The following is a 21,937-nucleotide window of genomic DNA, read 5'->3' on the forward strand; positions in this document are numbered from 1 at the left end:
GGCACAAAGAATCATTTAATTAAGTGTTACTCAGTGTATGAGACTCTTTTCATTGTTCCTATCCAATGTGCTTACTATAATTCAGTGATAATGATTAAAAAAATTGGCCAAGAATACAGATGTATTAAGCATTTGCATTTCTTGCATTGCCGATATAAATTCATAATAAGATTGCGTTTGATAATTCTAATTAATGAATTTTCATTTCTAATTTTGTATGCAAATATGGAAATGGAAAATTGAAAGAAGAATGGCAATAATAAAATAAAATAAAATATAATCATTTTGAACTGACTATAGTTTTTCCTTCTTTTAAATTATTAAAACACACAATTTTGTTCTATCCACAAAAAGAAAAAGAACATCTTCAAATACCTATAATTGATTGTTATTATTACTCATATCTATCTTCTCGATAATGATAAGATTTTTACTTGAAATGATCTAATTTACTTTGATTATTTTTGTGAATCATGTTCATAAATCAAAAGAAACGTTCATTGTTCGAAAACTAAGACTGCAACATTATTAAGAGAGCTAGGTTGATGCAATAGTAGAATTGGAAAATATATTGCCTCATATACGTCTTACTCCACCTACTTTTTTATGCATATTTTTAAAGCTATAGTTAGGACTTTATGAGTTGGGTGGCATTGACGAATTCTGCTAAAGTCGAGACTGTGGCATTCTCACAATCTCACAAATGTAAAATTCTAATTATATTTAGAAAGAAGTATTAATAAAATAATTAATTTTATTTAAAAAAATAAGTATTTAATGAAATCATTTTGCCGCTTGAGAAAAAGAGCCTTTGTAATTGATATAAACAAATAAAGATAAAATCACTATATTTATGAAACAATAATCAATTATTTAACGCACGTCAATTAAACAAACAAAAGATATTTTCACCCATAAAAATTAAAGAATTTTCTTTTTTTCATTTTTAAAATAAAATGACTAATTTTATAAACAATACAAAACTTAGGGGAGGCAATAATAATTTGGTTAGAACGATGGGGTGCCATGTGAAAGTTTGGTGAATTTGTACAATATTTTTATTGTAATAAATTCCTCCTAATCTGAGTCAAGATTTTGTCGTTTGATACCTCCTTTCCGTTTCACAAGAAATTTTCAAAAAACCTTGATAATCCAAGTTGGCTGATAACTCTGTAATTATCATGATTTTATAGCGATTTAATTTTTCTTTTTAAGCCAAAACATCCCTAATTATGTGATTTTATTGCATATTCAGCAAAAAAGGAGATATGAGACAAAGATGGCAAAAATCAAGCCAAAATCGAAATTGAAGGCATCAAAAAGAAAAAAAGGAAAATTACAAGGAAATTTCTGCAGAATTGACTAAGCGTGCCCACGCTTAGTGGAGTGGTCAACTCGGGATAAGGATAAGCACAGGCAATTTCCGCAAAAGATAAAGGAATGAAGTGTTTAGGTTTAGAAAGGATTCTTTAAAGCTTATCTCTTGTGATTTATTTACCTTTTTAGAGTTTATCATGTATTTGTCCCCCCTACGTCTAGATTCGTAGGAGACTTTTATTATAAATAGGGGGGGTCTCTTCATTTGAAGGGGACGTTCAGTTATTGATTGGAACCCTATAGAATTCTTTGTTCATCCTTTCTCTTTTATTTTTATTTTATAACCGGAATTAATGGAATTCCACTTTTTAGTGTGTTCTTCTATTAATACGTCCGGCTAAATTCCTTATTTTCTGGTTAAGGTATGGTGATTGCTTGATTCCCGTTATGTTGTAAGATCTAATCTGCGCTCTACACTTGTTAAATGAATATTCATGCTATTCTCTGTACTCTTATTACAAACGTCTGATATATAAATAATGTGGCCAGTTGTTCACTATCAAGAAGGTTTGCTTAGCTAATTGGACTTTATAAATCCGTGTAATTGTTTATTTAGTTCAATGCTTAGTGGCAACGTAGCATGATTAGTTAGGTCATAATAATTAGTTATGTTATGGGGAATGCATGATCTAGTTTAAACGAATTGTCCTCGTAGGAGTTTGTTGATTAGAATCAGGCCCTTCTAATTCTTAATGCTGTTAATAGATTAAATCTTGTGGACGTTTCCAGGGTTGTCTGTTAATTAGAGATCTAGCCAACGGTCGTACCTTGGCTAACGAAAAGGTAAGGAAAGGTGAGGTTGTTAGGTCGTACCAACGACCATAACTGGTTTATTTGTCCAATACACGTGTTATTCTTGCATCAATGATCAACTCACGAGAATCAAGCATAATCCTAGCCTTAACCGGAAAATCTCTCTCTTGTATCTTCTTCAGGTAATTTCAATTATTTTCTAGCTTATTTAGTTTTTAATTATTTCTTTTTATCATCAAATCTCCCCCCATTATTTTCTATTTCTCTTAAAGAAATCAACTTAAAGCCAGTCTCTGTGGATTCGACCCTACTCCCACTTTTACAAGTGTTGTAGGAATTATTTTTGGTGGTCTCGACACCCATCAAATTTTGGCACCGTTGCCGGGGACTGGTTTTTTTAAGAAGATTTCTTTTCTTGTTACTTAATTTTTCTCTTTTTTTTTTTTTTGGTTACTTGGTTTAATACTAAAATCTTCTCTTAGAGGTGAACTTGAATCTAATCCGAGATTGAGAAGACTAGATGGAAATTTTAAAAGGAAATCAAGCAACAAGTCGAAAAAAAAAATTAATGGGAATCACTTCTTCCGAGCCGTAGTTAGAACAAGAGATATTGGACACTTGGAGTGAACTATAGCACACAACCCAATTGCAATCATGTGGGTCAATACTCAACAGTTTGGGACTAGATACGACGATCCTCCGGTGAATGAGGTAAATCTATCTTCCATTTATGATCGTTTTGATAAACTTTTGTCCCTTGTTGAAAGATATGTCGAAGAAAAATACCAACGAGTGAAGGCTTGTGGAATATGTAATTCTATGGCACATCCTACCGATTTGTGCCCTATGCTTCAAGAAGAAACCATCGAGCATGCCAATGTTGTTGGAGGACTTTTTGGACCACCACAAAGAGGATATGATCCTCAATTCAACAAGTACAATCCAGGAAGGACAGATTACCCCAGTCTTAGCTACGTTTCGCAATCTCAAAACTGGCCACCACCTCCTCCGCCTAATTCCACACCTGTTCTATCTCTCGAAGACATGATGAAAGCACTAGTGACCAACACACAACAGTTCCAGCTACAGACCCAGACGAGCATTCAAAACCTAAAATTTCAAATCAGTCAACTAGCGTCATCTGTTAGTAAATTGGAATTCCAAGGTAAATTACATTCCCAGTCTGTTGTTGACCCCAAACAAAATGTTGTTGTTTTTGTCCTTCACAGTGAAAAAGAGTTGCAACCAAACATGGAAGGAAATGACACCAAGCATGCGCATGTCCAACAAGGTGAACCAGATCAAAAGATGGAAATTTCTCAAAAGTAGACCAACAAGCCCAAAACAACCGACAGTGAACATCACAAGCCGTTGATGGTCAAACCTCCATTACCGAAAGGGTTTGCTGAAAAAGAAGAAGGGAAAACGAAGGGAACACTTGAAATTGTTAGCAAAGTGGTGGTAAATATTCCATTGATCGACGTAATCAAAAGAGTACCTCACTATGCAAAGTTCCTCAAGCTCTTTGGTCCGAGAACTTATAAGAACAAAGTATTTCACGACAAAATAAGTTCGAGGAAGAATTCTCTCATGAACCTTAAAGTTTTCCTTGGTCCACACCATCGTTTGGTGCACATGACAAAGAAGAAGAGAATTTAAAGTTCCCAACTTATTCAAGTTGAGACACAACAATGTCTAGCCAAAGACATTAAAGAAAGGCGCTACATGGGAGGCAACCCATGAATTTCTATCCCTTCTCTTTTTCGTTTCATTTTATTTTAGTTTTAGTATTTTTATTCAAGTTTTGCGAAGCGTGCCCACGCCTAATGAAGCATCAAAATCTGTTTGGATGGCTAAATTGGACAGACTTGAAATTTCCACTAAGCGTGCCCACGCTTGTCGATCTTTCAAAACTGTTTTAACTCACTTCACCAAAACAGATTTGGAGTTTCCACTAAGCGTGCCCACGCTTAGTCGCACTTCGTAGGCTGTTATTCACTTCATTTACCTTCATTTATTTATTTATATTTACGATAAAAAAAAATCAAAAATTCAAAAAATCAAAAGAAATAAGAAAATCAGTCAAATCTTTCCATCACACTTCAAAATCTTTGACCGATATTTTCTTTTTATCTTTCTCAGCTCATCCACAGCAACTTCAAATCCTCCAAGAACTTTTCATCTTTGTCAACAAAGCCATCTCACCGGAAAAGCTCCCGCCGTCGTTTGCCGTCGTCGCTCACCGAAAATTTGAACACTTCGGGCTGACACCAAGGCAACCACCCACACCATGATCTTTTTGCGACTTGCACTTAGGGACGCTTCCTTAAACTCTCTCCTTTTAATTTTTTCTTGAAATGCATGTCATAGTCCACATTGAGGGCAATGTGGATTTTAAGTGTGGGGGTATTGTTGTTGAGCATGTTTCTTGAATTCGGTGTTGTTGGTTGCGTGTTGAAAATGGTTGTTGCTCTTGTTGATTGTTGAAACTGCTTGAAAAGATATTTTTGTGCTTGATTTTTGATAAAATTAGCTTGATCAAGACTTTTGAAGATTGAGTCATGTGGAAATTCCTTAGCCTTATGGAAATTTTTTTTGCTTGGTTTGAAAAATTTTGGCATGATAAAACCCTTTCAATTTTGGACTAATCTTGGTTATGATGATGTTATGTGAAAAAAGAATACATATTTTATGTTCGAGGATAGTTCACAAGTTGAAAACTTGTCTTTACCAAAATGACTTGAGTTAAAATCTTTTGATATAGGATTAGTGGACCAAAACATACCTCGTGAGATTTTGAGCTTGATATATCCATAAAAAATTTTTCATTCTTTCTTCAGAGAATAACACTTTTATGGCTTTGTCTTCCTAGAACTTGCCCTGAACCACATCGAGGCCACACAAATATGCACTTATTTGGATATGATAAAGGCATTAGAAACTACTTTCGGCCTTCTTTAACCACCCAACACATTTTAACTTTAGAGAACCCCTTGAGCCTTTTGACATATTTTGTTGAATAACCCGTCGTTTGTTTGAAACCTTGATTTTGATCCCTCTAAGAACTATTAGAGCATCAAGGGAAATGGGTTTATTTTCAAAAGAACAAGTTCTCAAGATGGGGTATTAACCTTTGTGATTTATGTGTTTAAAAGATGTATCTCGAAATGAGTGTGGGGGTTCCAAAATTATGTTCTTCTTTACTTTGTGGGAACCGACATCAATTTTCTTGGTCTATGCCTGTCACAAAAAATGGAGAGGAGAAAAAGAAAACAAAAAGAGAAAAAAAAACAAAAGAAAGCAATTTTCTTGCCACCAAAAAAAAAAAAAAGAAGAAAAAATGTATGAACTCTCCAAAAGGAATAAGAAAGGCATGGTTCAAGGAATTGTCGAAAGATCTTGAAGGGAGATGAGTAAACTTTGAGAGTTTCGAATTATTGTTCACTCAAATTTTTTAGTGCTCTAATTAGTTTCTTGGAATTTAACCTCATTATCCTTTTATCCTACCCCAAACCAAAGCCCCATTACAACCAAAATTAAAGATCTTTTGATCCATATATGTGCATATTTCAAAAGTGGTGGAGATGTGGTGTATAGGCAACCTATGATGAAGCATTGTCGTAGTAAGTGTCGAGAGATACACTTGAGCCATATATACACTTGAGAAAATGGAAAGTGGAGAGAAAATAGTTCACTAGTTTTATGCGATTGGTTTTGATAATGGTCATCACGTGAAAACTTGTTTGATACATGTTGAATTATCTTCTTCATAAAGTATGTCATTTACTTAGCACATGATTACAAATTGCCTTAAGTAGTTTAAAATTTGGAGGGAATTTTTGAATGCGTCTTAATTTTTCTTGAGGACAAGAAAATAGCTAAGTGTGGGGGTATTTGATAACTCTGTAATTATCATAATTTATAGCGATTTAATCTTTCTTTTTAAGCCAAAACATCCCTAATTATGTGATTTTGTTGCATATTCAGCAAAAAAGGAGATATGAGACAAAGATGGCAATAAGCCAAAATCGAAATTGAAGGCATCAAAAAGAAAAAACGGAAGATTACAAGAAAATTTCTGCAGAATTGACTAAGCGTGCCCACGCTGAGTGGAGTGGTCAACTCGGGATAAGGATAAGCACGAGCAATTTCCGCAAAAGATAAAGGAATGAAGTGTTTAGGTTTAGAAAGGATTCTTTAAAGCTTATCTCTTGTGATTTATTTACCTTTTTAGAGTTTATCATGTATTTGTCCCCCCTACGTCTAGATTCGTAGGAGACTTTTATTCTAAATAGGGGGGTCTCTTCATTTGAAGGGGTCGTTCAGTTATTGATTAGAACCCAATAGAATTCTTTATTCATCCTTTCTCTTTTATTTTTATTTTATAACCGGAATTAATGGAATTCCAGTTTTTAGTGTGTTCTTCCATTAACATGTCCGGCTAAATTCCTTATTTTCTAGTTAAAGTATGGTGATTGCTTGATTTCCATTATGTTGTGAGATATAATCTCCGCTCTACACTTGTTAAATCAATATTCATGCTACTCTATGTGCTCTTATTACAAACGTCTGATATTTGAATGATGTGGCCAGTTGTTCACTATCAAGAAGGTTTGCTTAGCTAATTGGACTTTATAAATCCGTGTAATTGTTTATTTAGTTCAATGCTTAGTGGAAACATAGCATGATTAGTTATGTCATAGTAATTAGTTATGTTATGGGGAATGCATGATCTAGTTTAAACGAATTGTACTCGTAGTAGTTTGTTGATTAGAATTAGGCCCTTCTAATTCTTAATGCTGTTAATAGATTAAATCTTGTGGACGTTTCCAAAGTTGTCTGTTAATTAGGGATCTAGCCAACGGTCGTACCTTGGCTGACGAAAAGGTAAGGAAAGATGAGGTTGTTAGGTCGTACCAACACTATAATTAATTTATTCGTTTATACATGTGTTATTCTTGCATCAATGATCAACTCACAAGAATCAAGCATGATCCTAGCCTTAACCGAAAAATCTCTTTCTTGTATCTTGGTCAGGTAATTTCAATTATTTTCTAGCTTATTTAGTTTTTAATTATTTCTTTTTATCATGAAATCTCCCCCCCCCCATTATTTTCTATTTCTCTTAAAGAAATCAACTGAAAGCCAGTCTCTATGGATTCGACCCTACTCCCCCTTTTACAAGTGTTGTAGGAATTATTTTTGGTGGTCTCGACACCCATCATTGGCCAAACTCCTCAGCGTAAGCACCATCAATCTCCATCCAAACCCTTTCTCTATTTTTCTTGCGCACAGGCAACGAGCTCCATTAAATTCACTTCATTTTAGTTAAGTTCAATACAAAACTACACTTACATTCTTCTTAGTGCCTCTGACGCCTTCTTCACCAAGCCACAACGAGGTGCATATAGACCTCCTTCTCCATTAGAAAACAAGTTGTGATTTCTTTATTCGTTTGGAAGCACGACAGACATGGTCGTCACGTGTTTCTTTTGTGTGTCGCTAATCGTACCCACGCATGTTTTTTTATCATAGGTTTTGTCTGGGTGCATGAATTTTTTGTGTAAATTTATAAACTAAAAATTTTCTTGTTGATTTTTAATTTGGGAAACGTCTTTTTTAAAATTCATGAGTTCATCCAATTTTAAGGAATAAGAATTTTCCAGTAGTTAGTCTGTTGGTCTACATGATAAATTACATTGTTAATTTTTCAGTGCCATGCATATTTCAGAAAATGCCCAAATATATTTTAAATGGTGAAGATATCTTGTGTTTTTTGCTTCTCAGGAGATATAGTTTGAGCCTACAGTCATGTGTGCGTACATTGACACGGGACTTACATTTACATCTAACCAGGTATATGAAAATCACAAGCTCAAGTATCTTGTCAGGACAAAGATTGTATTTTTATAACTTTTTGGTTTCTTTTATTGCAACTAGAGGATGGGGACATTGTCTGGTATCAAAAGTCAATGCCTGCTCAAACAAGGAAGCTATTTTGTTGCCCGGATATTCCATATTTCCTTGAATACCAGCATAGCCTTCAAGTACATTTTCATAAATATGGTGTTGATATTAATTAGTAATATTTATCTGTATGCATTAGCATCTTATGTAGAATCACTATATTGTAGTTACAAGATATATGTTTCACATGTCATATTTCATTCTTATGTTGATGGTGTTGCTGGATTGTGGGAATATCTTTTCCTAAAGTATGAAACATAATCCATATTGGTCTAACTTGGACCTTTTCGACATATAGTTCATTTTGATAGCTCATTAATATTTTTTGAAATTTCCTCTTTCACAACAAGTAGATCTTCATATTTCAACTTTTCTTTAATGTAAACACATCACTCAAAAGATGTCCAATCCTCTTCTTCTGTTCCCCCTGGTTGCTTGCTTTATAGGATTATTTTAAATAAGTTGGGTGTTTCCTAGTTATTCTCTGACATTGAACCAAAAAAGTTTTTGAAGGAGGTTTCATTTGATGAGACAGAAAACCATGTACAAATTTCAACTTTCTTGCAATTTTTTGGTTATTCGAATTTAGAGAAATATGAAACCTCTCATACTTTCCTCCCTCCATACGTAGACATGGATGAGCATGCAAGTCAAGCTGACTTCTTTCTAAACCTTCTTCCTCCAAACCTAAACATGGGAGAGCATGTACATCATGCTCACTACTTTTCAGTTTTCTCCCTCCGAAGTTAGATGCGAATGAGCATGTCCGTCTCACTTACTCATTTTTTAATTTCCACCATCTAGACCTAGATGTGCATTACCATGGAAGACAAGCTAACTTTTTTCACCTTCCTCCCTCTGAACTTAGATGCGGATGAGCATGCATGTCACACTTACTCCATGTCTTCCTCCCTCCAAGCCTAGATGCGGATGAGCATTTACGACAAGCTCAGGTTCCTCCCTCCAGACATAGATGCGGATAAGCATTTACGTCAAGCTCACTTCATGTCTTCCTCTCTCCCGACGTAGATGCGGATGCGCATTTATGTCAAAACTCACTTTATACATTCCTCCATCCGGACCTAGGTGCAGATGAGCATGCACGTGCGTACTTCCTTCTAACCTTCAACTTTTAATTATTTTTAATGAGAGTATATCTCTACTAGATGTTGTCCTTGTTATTCTTTCAAATAGTTCCTTCTCACTGAAATTCTCTTCTATAGGTTCCCTTTGTAGTGTAATATCAATAGTTATTTATAATATTAGACTTCATATAGTAGCTTTCCATTAGATTGAAAACCATATCTCTAGCTGTCTCGAGTCTACACTTATCCAATATCTCGCGCCTAGAAAATGAATCATTATGTTTTTAGTTGAATTTTATACTTAAAAATAGCAATAAGAGGGCTAACATAGATGAGACTCGTATTTGCCACATTGGAGCTTGCTATTGCAAGCACCCTATGCTGCAATCCTCTTAAGATGAACAACCCATTTAGATTGGATATTTACGTTCTTGCTTGCTCTCCAACTTATCTTTTATTTTTCTCTACGTGTTTCTCCTCCTTGACATAGTGAGTGATGTGTTGCATATTGACTATTGTATAAGCTAACTAAAGATAGCGTAGTTAAATTACCTTCCTAGCCCATATTATTTGTTTCATAAAAAAATTTTACCTATTGATGTTTTTGGATATCTGATGCAATTATTCGCTTAAAATTATAAAAACTATAAAACATGTACATTGCCTCTCCAAGAAAGCATGAATCATTCTGGAGTATAATGTTATATTATCCAATGACGTTGTTGGATTTTTTGGCCCATTCCCCCCCCACTTGGATGGCAGCCCAGTTGTTCGCCCGGCCCATTACTGGACCCTTCTTCTACTTAACCCTAAATCACTACTTAACCTTATCCTTCCACTATTCAGCCGATGCCTCTTTCTCTCCCTCCTTTCTATCTCTGGTTTTGTTCCTCCCAAGTTTCCAATGCTCTTGGAAATCTCTCATCATCTCACCTCTTTCTATCTCTGTGTCTGTATTCTATCTATCTATATATGTATATCGGTCTTCTATGGTTTTAAAGAGATAGAACAACAGCAAAACTAAAACCCCTTTTCATGAAATACTTTGTGGAATATTTGCTGAGTGTGAAAGAAACTTCTTAGTGGAATTCTGAGTGATTCTAAACGAAGCCTAAGTGGCCTCTTTGTGGGTCATTGTGTTTTGGTAGCTTTGTGGATTTTTTGCAACCATGAGGGTTGCCGACTGGGTTGGCGCTTGGCCATTCGGTTACCAGATCTAACTCTTGAGCCAGTTACTTTAATGCTTTCCATATTGCTATTTTTCTGTTATTCTTTCTTTATTCATTGATCTGCAATTATTGTATAAGGGTTTTCAAATCCACCATTATCTCTGTAGTTATTGTTTAATTTGGGTTCATCATTTTGTGGATAAATTTCCGAACAGATCTCATCATATTATCTTGCTCGATTCTTTGAGATTCCTCCCTCTTTCTATTTCTCCCTCTCTTGCTCCTTGTTTCTCGTTATCTTAGTGTGATGCCTATGTTTGTGTGCTTTATTGCTCTTCGACTTCTCTTTTATTTTCTCTCTTTGCATTTCTCCTCCTTGAAATGGTCCCTTTTATCACATAGTCGATGTTGTGCCTCATATTGACTATTGTATACGTTAATTGCCTGAACAAAGCATAATTAATTATTTTCCTAGCCCGTATTATTTGTTTGACTACAAAAGGTTTTACCTATTGAAGTATTTTGGTATTTGATGCTATTATTTTCTTAAAAATACACAAAATATAAAATTTGTACGTTCTCACTTTCGAGAAACAATGAATCATATCGGAGTATAATATTATCGAGTGATCTCATCGTATTATCTTCCATGATTCTATAAAATTTTTGCTCTTTCTCTTGCACCTAGTCTTGATTCCCATTATCTTGGTGTGCATGTGCTTGTGCATACCTGGACACTATTAGTTACTCAATGTACCCCATTTATAACATCTATTTCCTTTCAGTGACCCCAAAATAATGGTTCTAAGTCTAAAAGTATTCTTTTTCCTCATTTAAATCAATGATGAGATGCTTCTAACTTCATCTAATATATCCTGACCTTTTTGGTTTGTTGTTCTGCAGGTTATCCACTTTCGCTCCTTCGAAAAGCCTGAAAAGGATGAATTTTATTTACAACTGTGAGTTCAATAGAAGATAGACTTTTAATTCTAGAGTGTAATTTCCTATGTTATGATTGGTAATATTGATCCACTTAACGCTGCTATTCAAATTCCACTAATTGTGAACGTCAAAGCTTGATTCAAATGATGAAGTTGTTAGAAAAGTAGCGAACCAACTCGGAGTTGATGATCCATCCAAACTACGGCTTACATCACACAATATCTACTCTCAGCGACCAAAAGCTCATCCGATAAGATATCAAGGAGTAGAAAATTTATTAGAGATGCCGCTGCATTATAACCATGTATGCATTCATATAACTCTAAGTCGGGATTCATTTGATGAGGGTGTGAAACTAACAAAGCAATACTTTCTTGTTCAGCTTTTTGATATTTTGTACTTTGAAGTAGTGGATATACCTCTGCCAGAATTGCAAGAGTTGAGAATCCTTAAACTAGCTTTCAGCTATGTGGCGAACTCTGAAGTGAGTAATCATACATATGCAAGACTTGCAAATTTATTTTATATTTAGCAAACATTAAATATCTTATTTGTTTTCCATATATAGCTAGAAACTCATAGTATTAGGCTGCCAAAAGAAAGAACTGTTGGTGATGTGCTTGAGCATCTCAAGGAGAAGGTAATATAGCTGACAAGTTATTACCGGGAGTGTGTGTGTGTGTGTTCCTAGAATTCTAAGATTCATCGCATAACATAGCGTTATATGATTTTTAACTTTTGCAATGTTTACGTTAAACAGGTGAAACTTTCTTGTCCAAATGCAGAGCTCAGGTTGCTAGTAGTATTCTTGCACAAGATCTATAAGGTCCTGAATTATTGCATCTTCTTTTTGTTTCATTTATTAGTTTAGTAATATTAATATCAAAATAATATTCTTCTAAAATTTTACTTAATAATCCAACTTAAATAGTTAAATTCAATTTATTTTACGCTGAAAATCTTGTATGGGTTGACTGCACACAAATTGCACGTGTCAGAGATATGCACTCTGACTTGGAAGTTGAGTCTCAGTAGTTCCTAGGTTTTTGTATTTTGCCCATGTGGTCTTCACTTAGTAAATTATATATTGTGTTTCCAAATGGATGTTAGAAATTCCTTATGTCTAGCCTTCTATGCTTATTTTTTTAAGTTGCTGAAACTCCAAGTTCCTACAGATATATCCTAATAGTGATAAGATCGCAGCAATAAATGACAATCGCTGGACTTTACGAACAGAGGAGGTCTGTTTCTATCTCTATACATATGTGTGTCTATGTATATAAATGCTTGAATTTTTCAGGTGATACACATAACAAAAAATATCTTGCTAATTGCTTTCCATGTCAGTACTGTGTCTATGATAGGCTACGACACTTTTTCCTTTAAAATTGGCTCCCCATATGTTCATCTTTAATATCAACAATTTCTCCATTTCTATAATTTCTCATTGCAGATTCCAGAGGAAGATAAGTTTCTTGGCCTAAGTAAATGTTTGATTCATGTGTGTCACTTCATGCACGAGGATGCTCAAAAGCAGATGGTAGTATTTTCAGTTTGTTACTTCATAGTTTTCCTCAGAAATTTGTACTCGTCCTACCTCTCTAATTCAACTGCAAGTGCATCTCTTTCATTTTCTTACTTTTAATTCTTATATATTAATTTTGCATCTGGCAGCGAATTAAAAATCCTGGCGAGCCATTTTTATTGAAGATCAATGATGGTGAAACTTTGTCGTATCAAGGTTCGTGTGCTGAACAAGTTGCAAGTACGAGATGAGGAAATTTCCAAGGTATTACAGCTCGAGCCTAATTGTTACGGGTAAATTATATTTTTGTCCCACAAATGGATCTGCTTCCAATTTTGGTTCCATACTCAGACCAATTCGCACATTGAGTCCCATATGTGATTTTTTCTTTTTCAATTTGAGGACCATTGAGGAATTTCCATCCAATTGATTACGACAGTTACTCTCTCCGTTAGTCAATACAATCAAAATAAGGATAAATTATATTTTTGGTCCCATAAGTGGACATGTTTCTAATTTTGGTCCCACAAGTAAATGTGCGAATTGGCCTGAGTGCGGACCACAATTGTAAATAGGTCCACTTATGGGACCAAAAATATAATTTACCCTAATTGTTACAATCACTTTAAATGAAAATTATGGTATGATGCTTATGTGGTTAGGCATGCTACAACTTCGACTTTCTGCTTCAAAATTCTCCATTTTATGATAGTGGAGATTTGCTTTTGTGTCGCATAGTCAAGCAGAATATTTGGAGGACACAGATGCTTTGTTTGACCATTTCCAAGTCTCACTCAGTCTCTCAAAAAGACACACTCTGTGAGAATATTTACATGCAGATGCGTATATTAAACAGGAGGTCTGTTTGACTATGCGACACAAAAGCAAATCTCCACTGCATAAAATCGAGAAGATTCAAGCAAAAAGTAGAAGTTGTAGCATGCCTAACCACATAAGCATCATACCATCATTTTCATTTAAAGTGATTGTAACAATTAGACTTGGGCTGTAATACCTTGGAAAATTTCTCATCTCGTACTTGCAACTTGTTCTGCACACGAACCTTGATACGAGACAAAGTTTCACCATCATTGATCATCAATAAAAACGGCTTGCCAAGATTTTTAATTTGTTGCCAGAAGCAAAATGAATATATAAGAATTAAAAGTCAGAAAATAAAAGTAACAAAATGAAGTGACACACATGAATCAATCATTTACTTGGGCCAAGAAATTTCTCTTCCTCTGGAATCTGCAATGAGAAATTATAGAAGTGGAGAAATTCTTGATATTAAAGATGAACGTATGGGGAAGCCAATTTTAAAGGAAAAAGGGTTGTAGCGTCTGTTTCTCCCGAATTTTATAGGCTACAACACTTTTTCCTTTAAAATTGGCTTCCCCATACGTTCATCTTTAATATCAATAATTTCTCCACTTTTATAATTTCTCATTGCAGATTCCAGATGAAGAGAAATTTCTTGGCCCCAGTAAATGTTTGATTCATGTGTGTCACTTCATTTTGTTACTTTTAATTTCTGACTTTTAACTCTTATACATTCATTTTGCTTCTAGCAGCGAATTAAAAATCTTGGAAAGCCATTTTTATTGATGATCAATGATGGTGAAATAACGTACTTTAATATCAATAATTTCTCCACTTTTATAATTTCTCATTGCAGATTCCAGATGAAGAGAAATTTCTTGGCCCCAGTAAATGTTTGATTCATGTGTGTCACTTCATTTTGTTACTTTTAATTTCTGACTTTTAACTCTTATACATTCATTTTGCTTCTAGCAGCGAATTAAAAATCTTGGAAAGCCATTTTTATTGATGATCAATGATGGTGAAACTTTGTCTCGTATTGAGGTTCGTGTGCAGAACAAGTTGCAAGTACGATATGAGGAATTTTCCAAGGTATTACAGCCCAAGTCTAATTGTTACTATCACTTTAAATAAAAATGATGGTATGATGCTTATGTGGTTAGGCATGCTACAACTTCTACTTTCTGCTTGAATCTTCTCGATTTTATGCAGTGGAGATGTGCTTTTGTGTCGCATAGTCAAGCACAATACTTGGAGGACTCAGATACTTTGTTCGACCATTTCTAGGTCTCACTCACTCTCTCACACAGATACATTCTGTGACAATATTTATATGCAGATGCGCTTAAATTTCATAATATATTTTGACTCTATAGAGAAGCAGTCTTTGTGTTTCTTGGTAGCAATATCTTGGACTGGAACACGTTAACAATACCCCCCTAGAAGGCCTCCTGCAGCAAATTAGGTAATTTATACCTTGTTTTATTTTTATTTTTTTTAATAAATTTGATTTTGTTACTCGATGTTGATAACCTTGCCGGACGTTTTGCAGAAACATAAAAATTTCATTTCATGCTGCATGTCCTTTTAGTTATCTATTGAACAGATAAGTTGATTGCTATATTATGAGCCCTAACCCTTACGTGCAAAGAGAAAACTTAATATGACATGCTATAGAACACAAGACGTACCGTAGTTGCTCTAAAAATGAAAATAAGACATGCAACGTACTGAGTTTACGAATTCATGACATATATTTGTTTTATATCTGCAGTTGCAGTGATATGTTTATGTTTTTTATAAGAATAGTTCTAACTAAGATATACAATAACCTCTTCTTTTCAGTATTGCACCTCACATAACAAGCCTTTGAGGATATACATTTAGGAGTGTGGCCGCCAGTGGGGTCCTTACATAGCCAAATCTTGAAAAATCATAAGTAAAACATTTGAAAAAACGCATGCAACCCCCTTGTCATATCGCAAATGAGCAAATTACCCCCTTATGAAAAAATAAATAGCGATTTACCTTCCTGTAATTTTTAAAATACAACAATTTACCTCCCTATATTTTTCAAAATGGAGCAATTTACCTCCCTATAAATAGTGGGGTAAATTGCTATTCACCCGTAAAACATTAATCAAAGTTAAGAGTGTAATATACATAGTTGTACATATATTGGAGAGCTTCTCTTGTTGTAGGGTTTCCTGTCGATTCACATGTAATCCAATAGCTTATTGTGGGTGTTCTAAATTTGTGTCGTGGATGACTAATCAACTGCTTTAGAATGGACAATGAGAATCGTATTCTAGATTTGTTGTATGAGTCTACTTCTAATTGTTAATTATACTTGGCTCAATGTACATTACTGTTGGGAGATGTCTATTTTTTTAATTCTATATATAGAAATATATATATATATAGATAGATAGATAAGGAGATAGATTGAAGAGCAATTGAAGGTGTTTATGTATTGTCATTACTCTTCTCCTTGTGCTCAATCTTGTTGTTATCCTCCCCACTACCACCAGCTTCGATAAACCATAGTAACTTTTAAAAATTTTGGCGCAGTAGAATTGTCTTATTTCTCATTTATTCTCATGAGGTCATTGTATTTGTTGGTTTTTGTCCTAGTTCTTGGGATTGCGAAATTGGTAATATTTTAAGGTTAGTAGGACTAAAATTTTCTTATGCATAAGAACATTTGAAAGGACAAAGTAACAAATGAAAGTGGATAATTACCTTATCCCCTAAGATTTAATGTCAATATAAATATTCATTTGGGTTTTGTGATATATGTGTGTTTTTATAAAATGTTAAGTCTTAGGAATTAGATTCATTGAAAGAGATACGTACTATAGGGGTTTTGTGTAAGTTTCTTTTTTTTTTTTTATTTATTCAGTGGGTGTTTATTAAAATACGATTATAATATCATACCACTTTTATTCATTTTCGGACCATCTCCAAGATAAACCAAAACAGGCCACATGTTTGGGTGGATTTAATTCACCTGGACTGTGTGTATTTTGTTTTGTTATTGGTTTTGCCTTGTTTCTCAACATCAGGATATGGTATTGACCATGAGTGGCCCGATCTTTACGGCGTAGGCTAGAAATGGATAAATTGGTCCGTGACCTGAAGAATGTAAAAAGCCAACCACGTTCTACTACTTAGAACATTCAACCAACCACGAGCACGAGTAAACCAATCCACACAACAACACACTTGGGTCAAGCACGAATTGGAAGGTTTGTGAATTTGAATCACCAATCTAATAGACTAGATTGACAAAGCAAAGGTTTCACCAAAGCTAAAACAACTATATAACTCTCCAAATTAAGAGAACACTCAATATATTATAATCTTGGATCAATTCTTGAATAATTCGATCGTATCCCTTATGCATGGCTGGTATGTGCCTTTTATAGGCCTAAAACACTTCCAAATTAACCTTTCATATCCCAAGTGACTCTTGGTGGACGTACATTCAATACTTGGTCAAAAATGACTAAAAACTAAGCATTCTTGGTCAAAACGAGTAACACCCATGCATGACCATGTGAATCCGAAAATTGGTGTATAAATGCACTTTGAATGTATTTGAAAGGTCTCCTTTGACCACATGGCTGCACTTGGACAAGTTGAGCTCCTATTGTGGGCTTCCTTGGGCTTGAATTAATGAAATTAAGCTCACATGTTGGGCCTCCGATTGTGACTTGATCCCATTAGCAAAGACTAAGTTGGATTGGGCTTGAATTACTTCTTGCATTCTCTTCAACCTTTCTATGATCATTGGCCCACTTCCAATGGTTAAATCTCGGTCCATTGGATCTTGAATTTCTTTTTCTTGTTGGACGCCCTCGGTGTTCCTATCATCCTCCCTTCTTGAAAAGGAGTCGTCCTCGACTCTTCATTATTTGCATCATAAAAAGGAGAAAGATGAGAAACATTAAAAGTAGCACTTACTCCGTACTGACGAGGTAAATCAAGTTTGTAAGAATTGTCATTAATCCTTTCAAGGACTCGGAATGGTCCATCCCCTCTTGGCATCAGCTTGGACTTGCTTTTGCCCGAAAACCTCTCTTTTCTAAGATGCAACCATACTAAGTCTCCCAGTTCAAAGATAACTCGTTTCCTTCCCTTGTTCGCTAGGTTCATGTATTGTTGATTCATCCTCTCAATGTTACTTTTGACCTTTTCATAGATTTGCTTCACAAATTTAGCACGTTTCTTTCCATCCATATTTACGCTCTCCTGTAAAGGCAAGGGCATTAAATCAATAGGTAAAAGAGGATTAAAACCATAAACAGTTTGAAAGGGTGAAAACTTAGTAGTGGAGTGGACAGCCCTATTGTAAGCAAACTCGACCTACGATAGATACTCTTCCCAACTCCTTAAGTTCTTCTAAACAATTACTCTCAACAATGTCGAAAGTTTCCTATTGACCACCTCAGTTTGCCCATCGGTTTGGGGATGGAAAGCAGTAGAGAAAAACAACTTAGTTCCAAGCTTGCCCCACAAATTTTTCCAAAAGTAGCTAAGGAACTTGGCATCTCAATCGGACACTATAGTCCTTCGCATACCATGAAGCCTCACAATTTCCTAAAAGAAAAGATTAGCAATATTAGAGGAATCAACTTTATGGCGTGCTATAAAGTGTGCCATTTTGAAAAATATGTCTACAACAATAAAAATGGAATCTCTTCCCCTCTTAGACCTAGGTAATCCCAAAACAAAGTCCATTGAAATATCTTCCCAAGGTACACTAGGAATAGGGAGGGACATGTACAATCCATGGGGATTAAGCTTTGACTTTGCCTTATGACAAACTATGCATTTTCCCACAAACTTCTCAACATTTTTACGCATCTTTGATCAATAAAAGTGTTCGCTCAAGACTCCCAAAGTTTAAGAAATACCAAAGTGACCCATCAAGCCCCCAGAATGTGCTTCATTTAACAATAATGAACGAACAGAACTATTAGGAACACAAAGCTGGTTGGCTCGAAATAAAAATCCATCATGCAAATAGAATTTGTCCCATCCAATGCGCTCGAAATAAAAATCCATCATGCAAATAGAATTTGTCCCATCCAATGCTTGGGCTGCAATTTCCAAACACATTATCAAAATCAACATCATTAGCATACAAATCTTTGATGAACTCAAAATCAAGAATTTTAGCATTCATTATTGAAAGTAAAACATACCTTCTTGAAAGTGCATTAGCAACAATGTTCTTCTTACCTTTCTTGTGCTTGATCACATATGGAAATGACTCAATAAACTCTACCCACTTTGCATGTCGACGGCTAAGCTTGCTTTGACTTTTAATATAATTGATTTATTCATGATCATAATATATTACAAACTCTTTTGTTCACAAATAATGTTGCCAAGTTTCCAATACTCTAACCAATGCATAAAGCTCCTTATCATATGAAGGGTAGTTGAGTGTCGGCCCACTTAGTTTCTTACTGAAAAATGCAACCGGTCTACCTCCTTGCATAAGTACTCCTCCTATGCCAATCCCACTTGCATCACATTCAATTTCAAAAGTCTTACCAAAGTCGGGAAGGGCTAGCAAAGGGGTATGGAATATAGCTTCTCTTTTATAGCTTGAAAGGCTTTCTCTTGTGTGTTTCCCCACACGAATGGAATATTCTTCTTGGTTAACTCGTTCAATGGGGCTGCCACGGTGCTAAAGTCCTTCACAAATCACCTATAAAAGCTTGCAAGGCCGTGAAAGCTCCTCACTTCTCCAATAGTGGTGGGGATTGGACAATCTCATAGCTTTGACCTTTTCTTCATCAACTGTGATTCCTTCACCACTCACAACAAAACCATGGAAAACAACTTTGTTAGTGCAAAAGTCACACTTTTTCAAGTTCCCAAACAACCTTTCCTTTCTTAGAACCTCTAGGACTTGTTTTAAATGTGTTACATGCTCTTCCAAAGTCCTACTATAAACAAGGATGTCATCAAAGTACACTACCACAAATTTGCCTATAAATGCACGCAAAACATGATTCATCAATCTCATAAATGTGCTAGGTGCATTACTAAGTTCAAATGGCATAACTAACCACTCATAAAGCCCATGCTTTGTTTTGAAAGCGGTTTTCCACTCATCTGCTTCTTTTATTCTAATTTAATGATAATCACTTTTTAAATCAATTTTAGAAAAGATAGTAGAACCATTCAACTCATCAAGCATATCGTCTATCCTAGGAATAGGGTGGCAATATCTTATCATTATGTTGTTAATGGCTCGACAATCAACATACATCCGCCATGTGCCATCCTTCTTAGGCACCAACAACACCGGAACTGCACAAGGACTAAGGCTCTCCCTCACATAACCTTTGGCCATAGCATTCTTGGATTTGCCTTTTAATCTCTTTGGTCTCTTCAGGATTGGTATGATATGCTGGGCGGTTTGTAAGGATGCTCCCGGAATGAAGTCAATTTGATGTTCTATCCCTCGAATGGGTGGCAAACCTAGTGGCATCTCATCCAGAAAAACATCTTCATAATCCTGCAAAAGAGATGTAATAACACTAGGTAAAGAAGAGGTTAGGTCATTATAATTCAACATAGCCTCTTTGTATACAAGTACTATGAGGTTTTATCGAGAAAACAAAGCTTCCTTGATTTCACTCTTCTTACCAACTAGTAAACTCTCTTTCTCTTCTTTTTCCCTCTCCTTTTTCTTTCCTATCGTAACTTTGCTTTCTTTTTCTCCCTTTTTTGAATCTTTAATTCTTTTTTCACTCACATTTTCACTTTCTTCTTTTCCTTTCTCTTTTCTCACACTCTCTTTTCTTTTCTCTCAAGATCTAATCTTGCAAAATCTATTTTGGTGTCTTTGGATTGAGAGTTATTGATTCTCCTCGAAGCACAAAAGAGTAACGATTTTGGAATCCATCATATCTTACATGCCTATCAAACTGCCATGGTCTTCCCAACAGTATGTGGCATGCTTTCATTGGTACAACATCATATAAAACATCATCCTTATATCTTCCAATTAAAAATAATTCCTTTACTTGCTTGGTCACCATCAGCTCTCCACACTCATTCAACCATTGAAGCTTGTATGGGCGGTGGTGCTTGATAGTAGGTAGATTTAATTCTTGAACCAATTCAATACTTGCCATATTGCAACAACTACCACCATCAATAATCATACTACATACCTTTCCATGAACTTGACAGCGTGTATGGAACAAGTTTTCTCCTTGACAGCGTGTATGGAACAAGTTTTCTCTTTGGCAATTATCTTCCTCCAGCATCTGGGCACTAAGGGTTATTCTAGTAACAATCAATTCTCCTTCTCCGGCATACTCTCTGTCACAATCTTCTTTTGATGATTCCTCTTTATCGGTGATTTCTTCCTCGGTTTCCAACTCTCCATGATTGTTGAAGATCATTGTACGGCGGTTAGGACACTCACTTGCTATGTGTCCTCTCCCTTGGCACTTGAAACACTTTATATCACGATTTCTTGAAGAATTGGGTTCGGGTTGTACCTTTTTGGCAGCAACTTGGTCACCATGTTTAGGATCTGCCTGCTTGAATCTTGATGTAGAAGGGGTGTCTTTCTTGGTGTTGTTCTTACATGGACCGAATGCCGACGAGTTAGAAGTCCTCCTTCAAAGTCCTCTTCGCTTGAGTTGTTGTTCCACCTTGATGGCTTGGTGTACCAATCTCTTCAAGTTCTACATAGTGGCGCATCTCCACAACATCGGCGATATCCCCATTGAGCCCATGAAACGTGCCATAGTTGCTTCAGTGTCCTCTATAATGTTAGTTCTAATTATGGAAATCTCCATCTCCTTGTAGTACTCATCAGCATTTTTAGAACCTTGAGTAATATGTTGGAGATGGATGTGAAGCTCACGACGAAAATAGGATGGAACAAACCTTCTCCTCATGATTGCTCTCATCTCTTCCCATGTTGTGATGGCGTTCACCATTCCTAACCCGTTCCTTTTGCATCTGATCCCACCAAACAAGAGCATAATTTGTAAACTCAAGGGCTGCGAATTTTACCTTTTTACTCTCTGAGTAGTTGTGGCATGAAACGATTTGCTCGACACGCATCTCCCACTCCAAATAGACTTCGGGATCACTTTTTCCTTTAAATGAAGGAATGGTGACCTTAACTCCTCCTAGGCCACCGTCTTCTTCTCTAGGTTGTCTCGGTCTATCTCTTGGCTGATTCACTCTTCTTGGCCGAATGTCCTCATATTGTTCTTGTCGCTTGGATCCTCCAAATACTCATTATAAATAGG

At 35.5% G+C, this 21,937-nt stretch overlaps 1 protein-coding gene across 1 annotated transcript in view; it reads left to right on the forward strand.

Annotated features, from left to right (window-relative positions):
* The window catches only part of LOC110011357 (ubiquitin carboxyl-terminal hydrolase 12-like), a 30,592-nt gene extending 15,665 nt beyond the window's left edge, over positions 1–14,927 (forward strand). Inside the window, exons 4-13 of the mRNA XM_020691361.1 lie at positions 8,071–8,177; positions 11,255–11,310; positions 11,420–11,597; positions 11,676–11,781; positions 11,866–11,933; positions 12,054–12,119; positions 12,469–12,534; positions 12,747–12,833; positions 14,616–14,732; positions 14,853–14,927. Coding sequence (XP_020547020.1) covers positions 8,071–8,177; positions 11,255–11,310; positions 11,420–11,597; positions 11,676–11,781; positions 11,866–11,933; positions 12,054–12,119; positions 12,469–12,534; positions 12,747–12,833; positions 14,616–14,732; positions 14,853–14,927 — 926 coding nt within the window. The remainder of the gene's footprint in view (positions 1–8,070; positions 8,178–11,254; positions 11,311–11,419; positions 11,598–11,675; positions 11,782–11,865; positions 11,934–12,053; positions 12,120–12,468; positions 12,535–12,746; positions 12,834–14,615; positions 14,733–14,852) is intronic.
* Positions 14,928–21,937: the final 7,010 nt, after the last annotated feature.

The sequence above is a fragment of the Sesamum indicum genome, unplaced genomic scaffold (assembly GCF_000512975.1).
Source record: "Sesamum indicum cultivar Zhongzhi No. 13 unplaced genomic scaffold, S_indicum_v1.0 scaffold00175, whole genome shotgun sequence".
NCBI classification, from domain to species: domain Eukaryota; kingdom Viridiplantae; phylum Streptophyta; class Magnoliopsida; order Lamiales; family Pedaliaceae; genus Sesamum; species Sesamum indicum.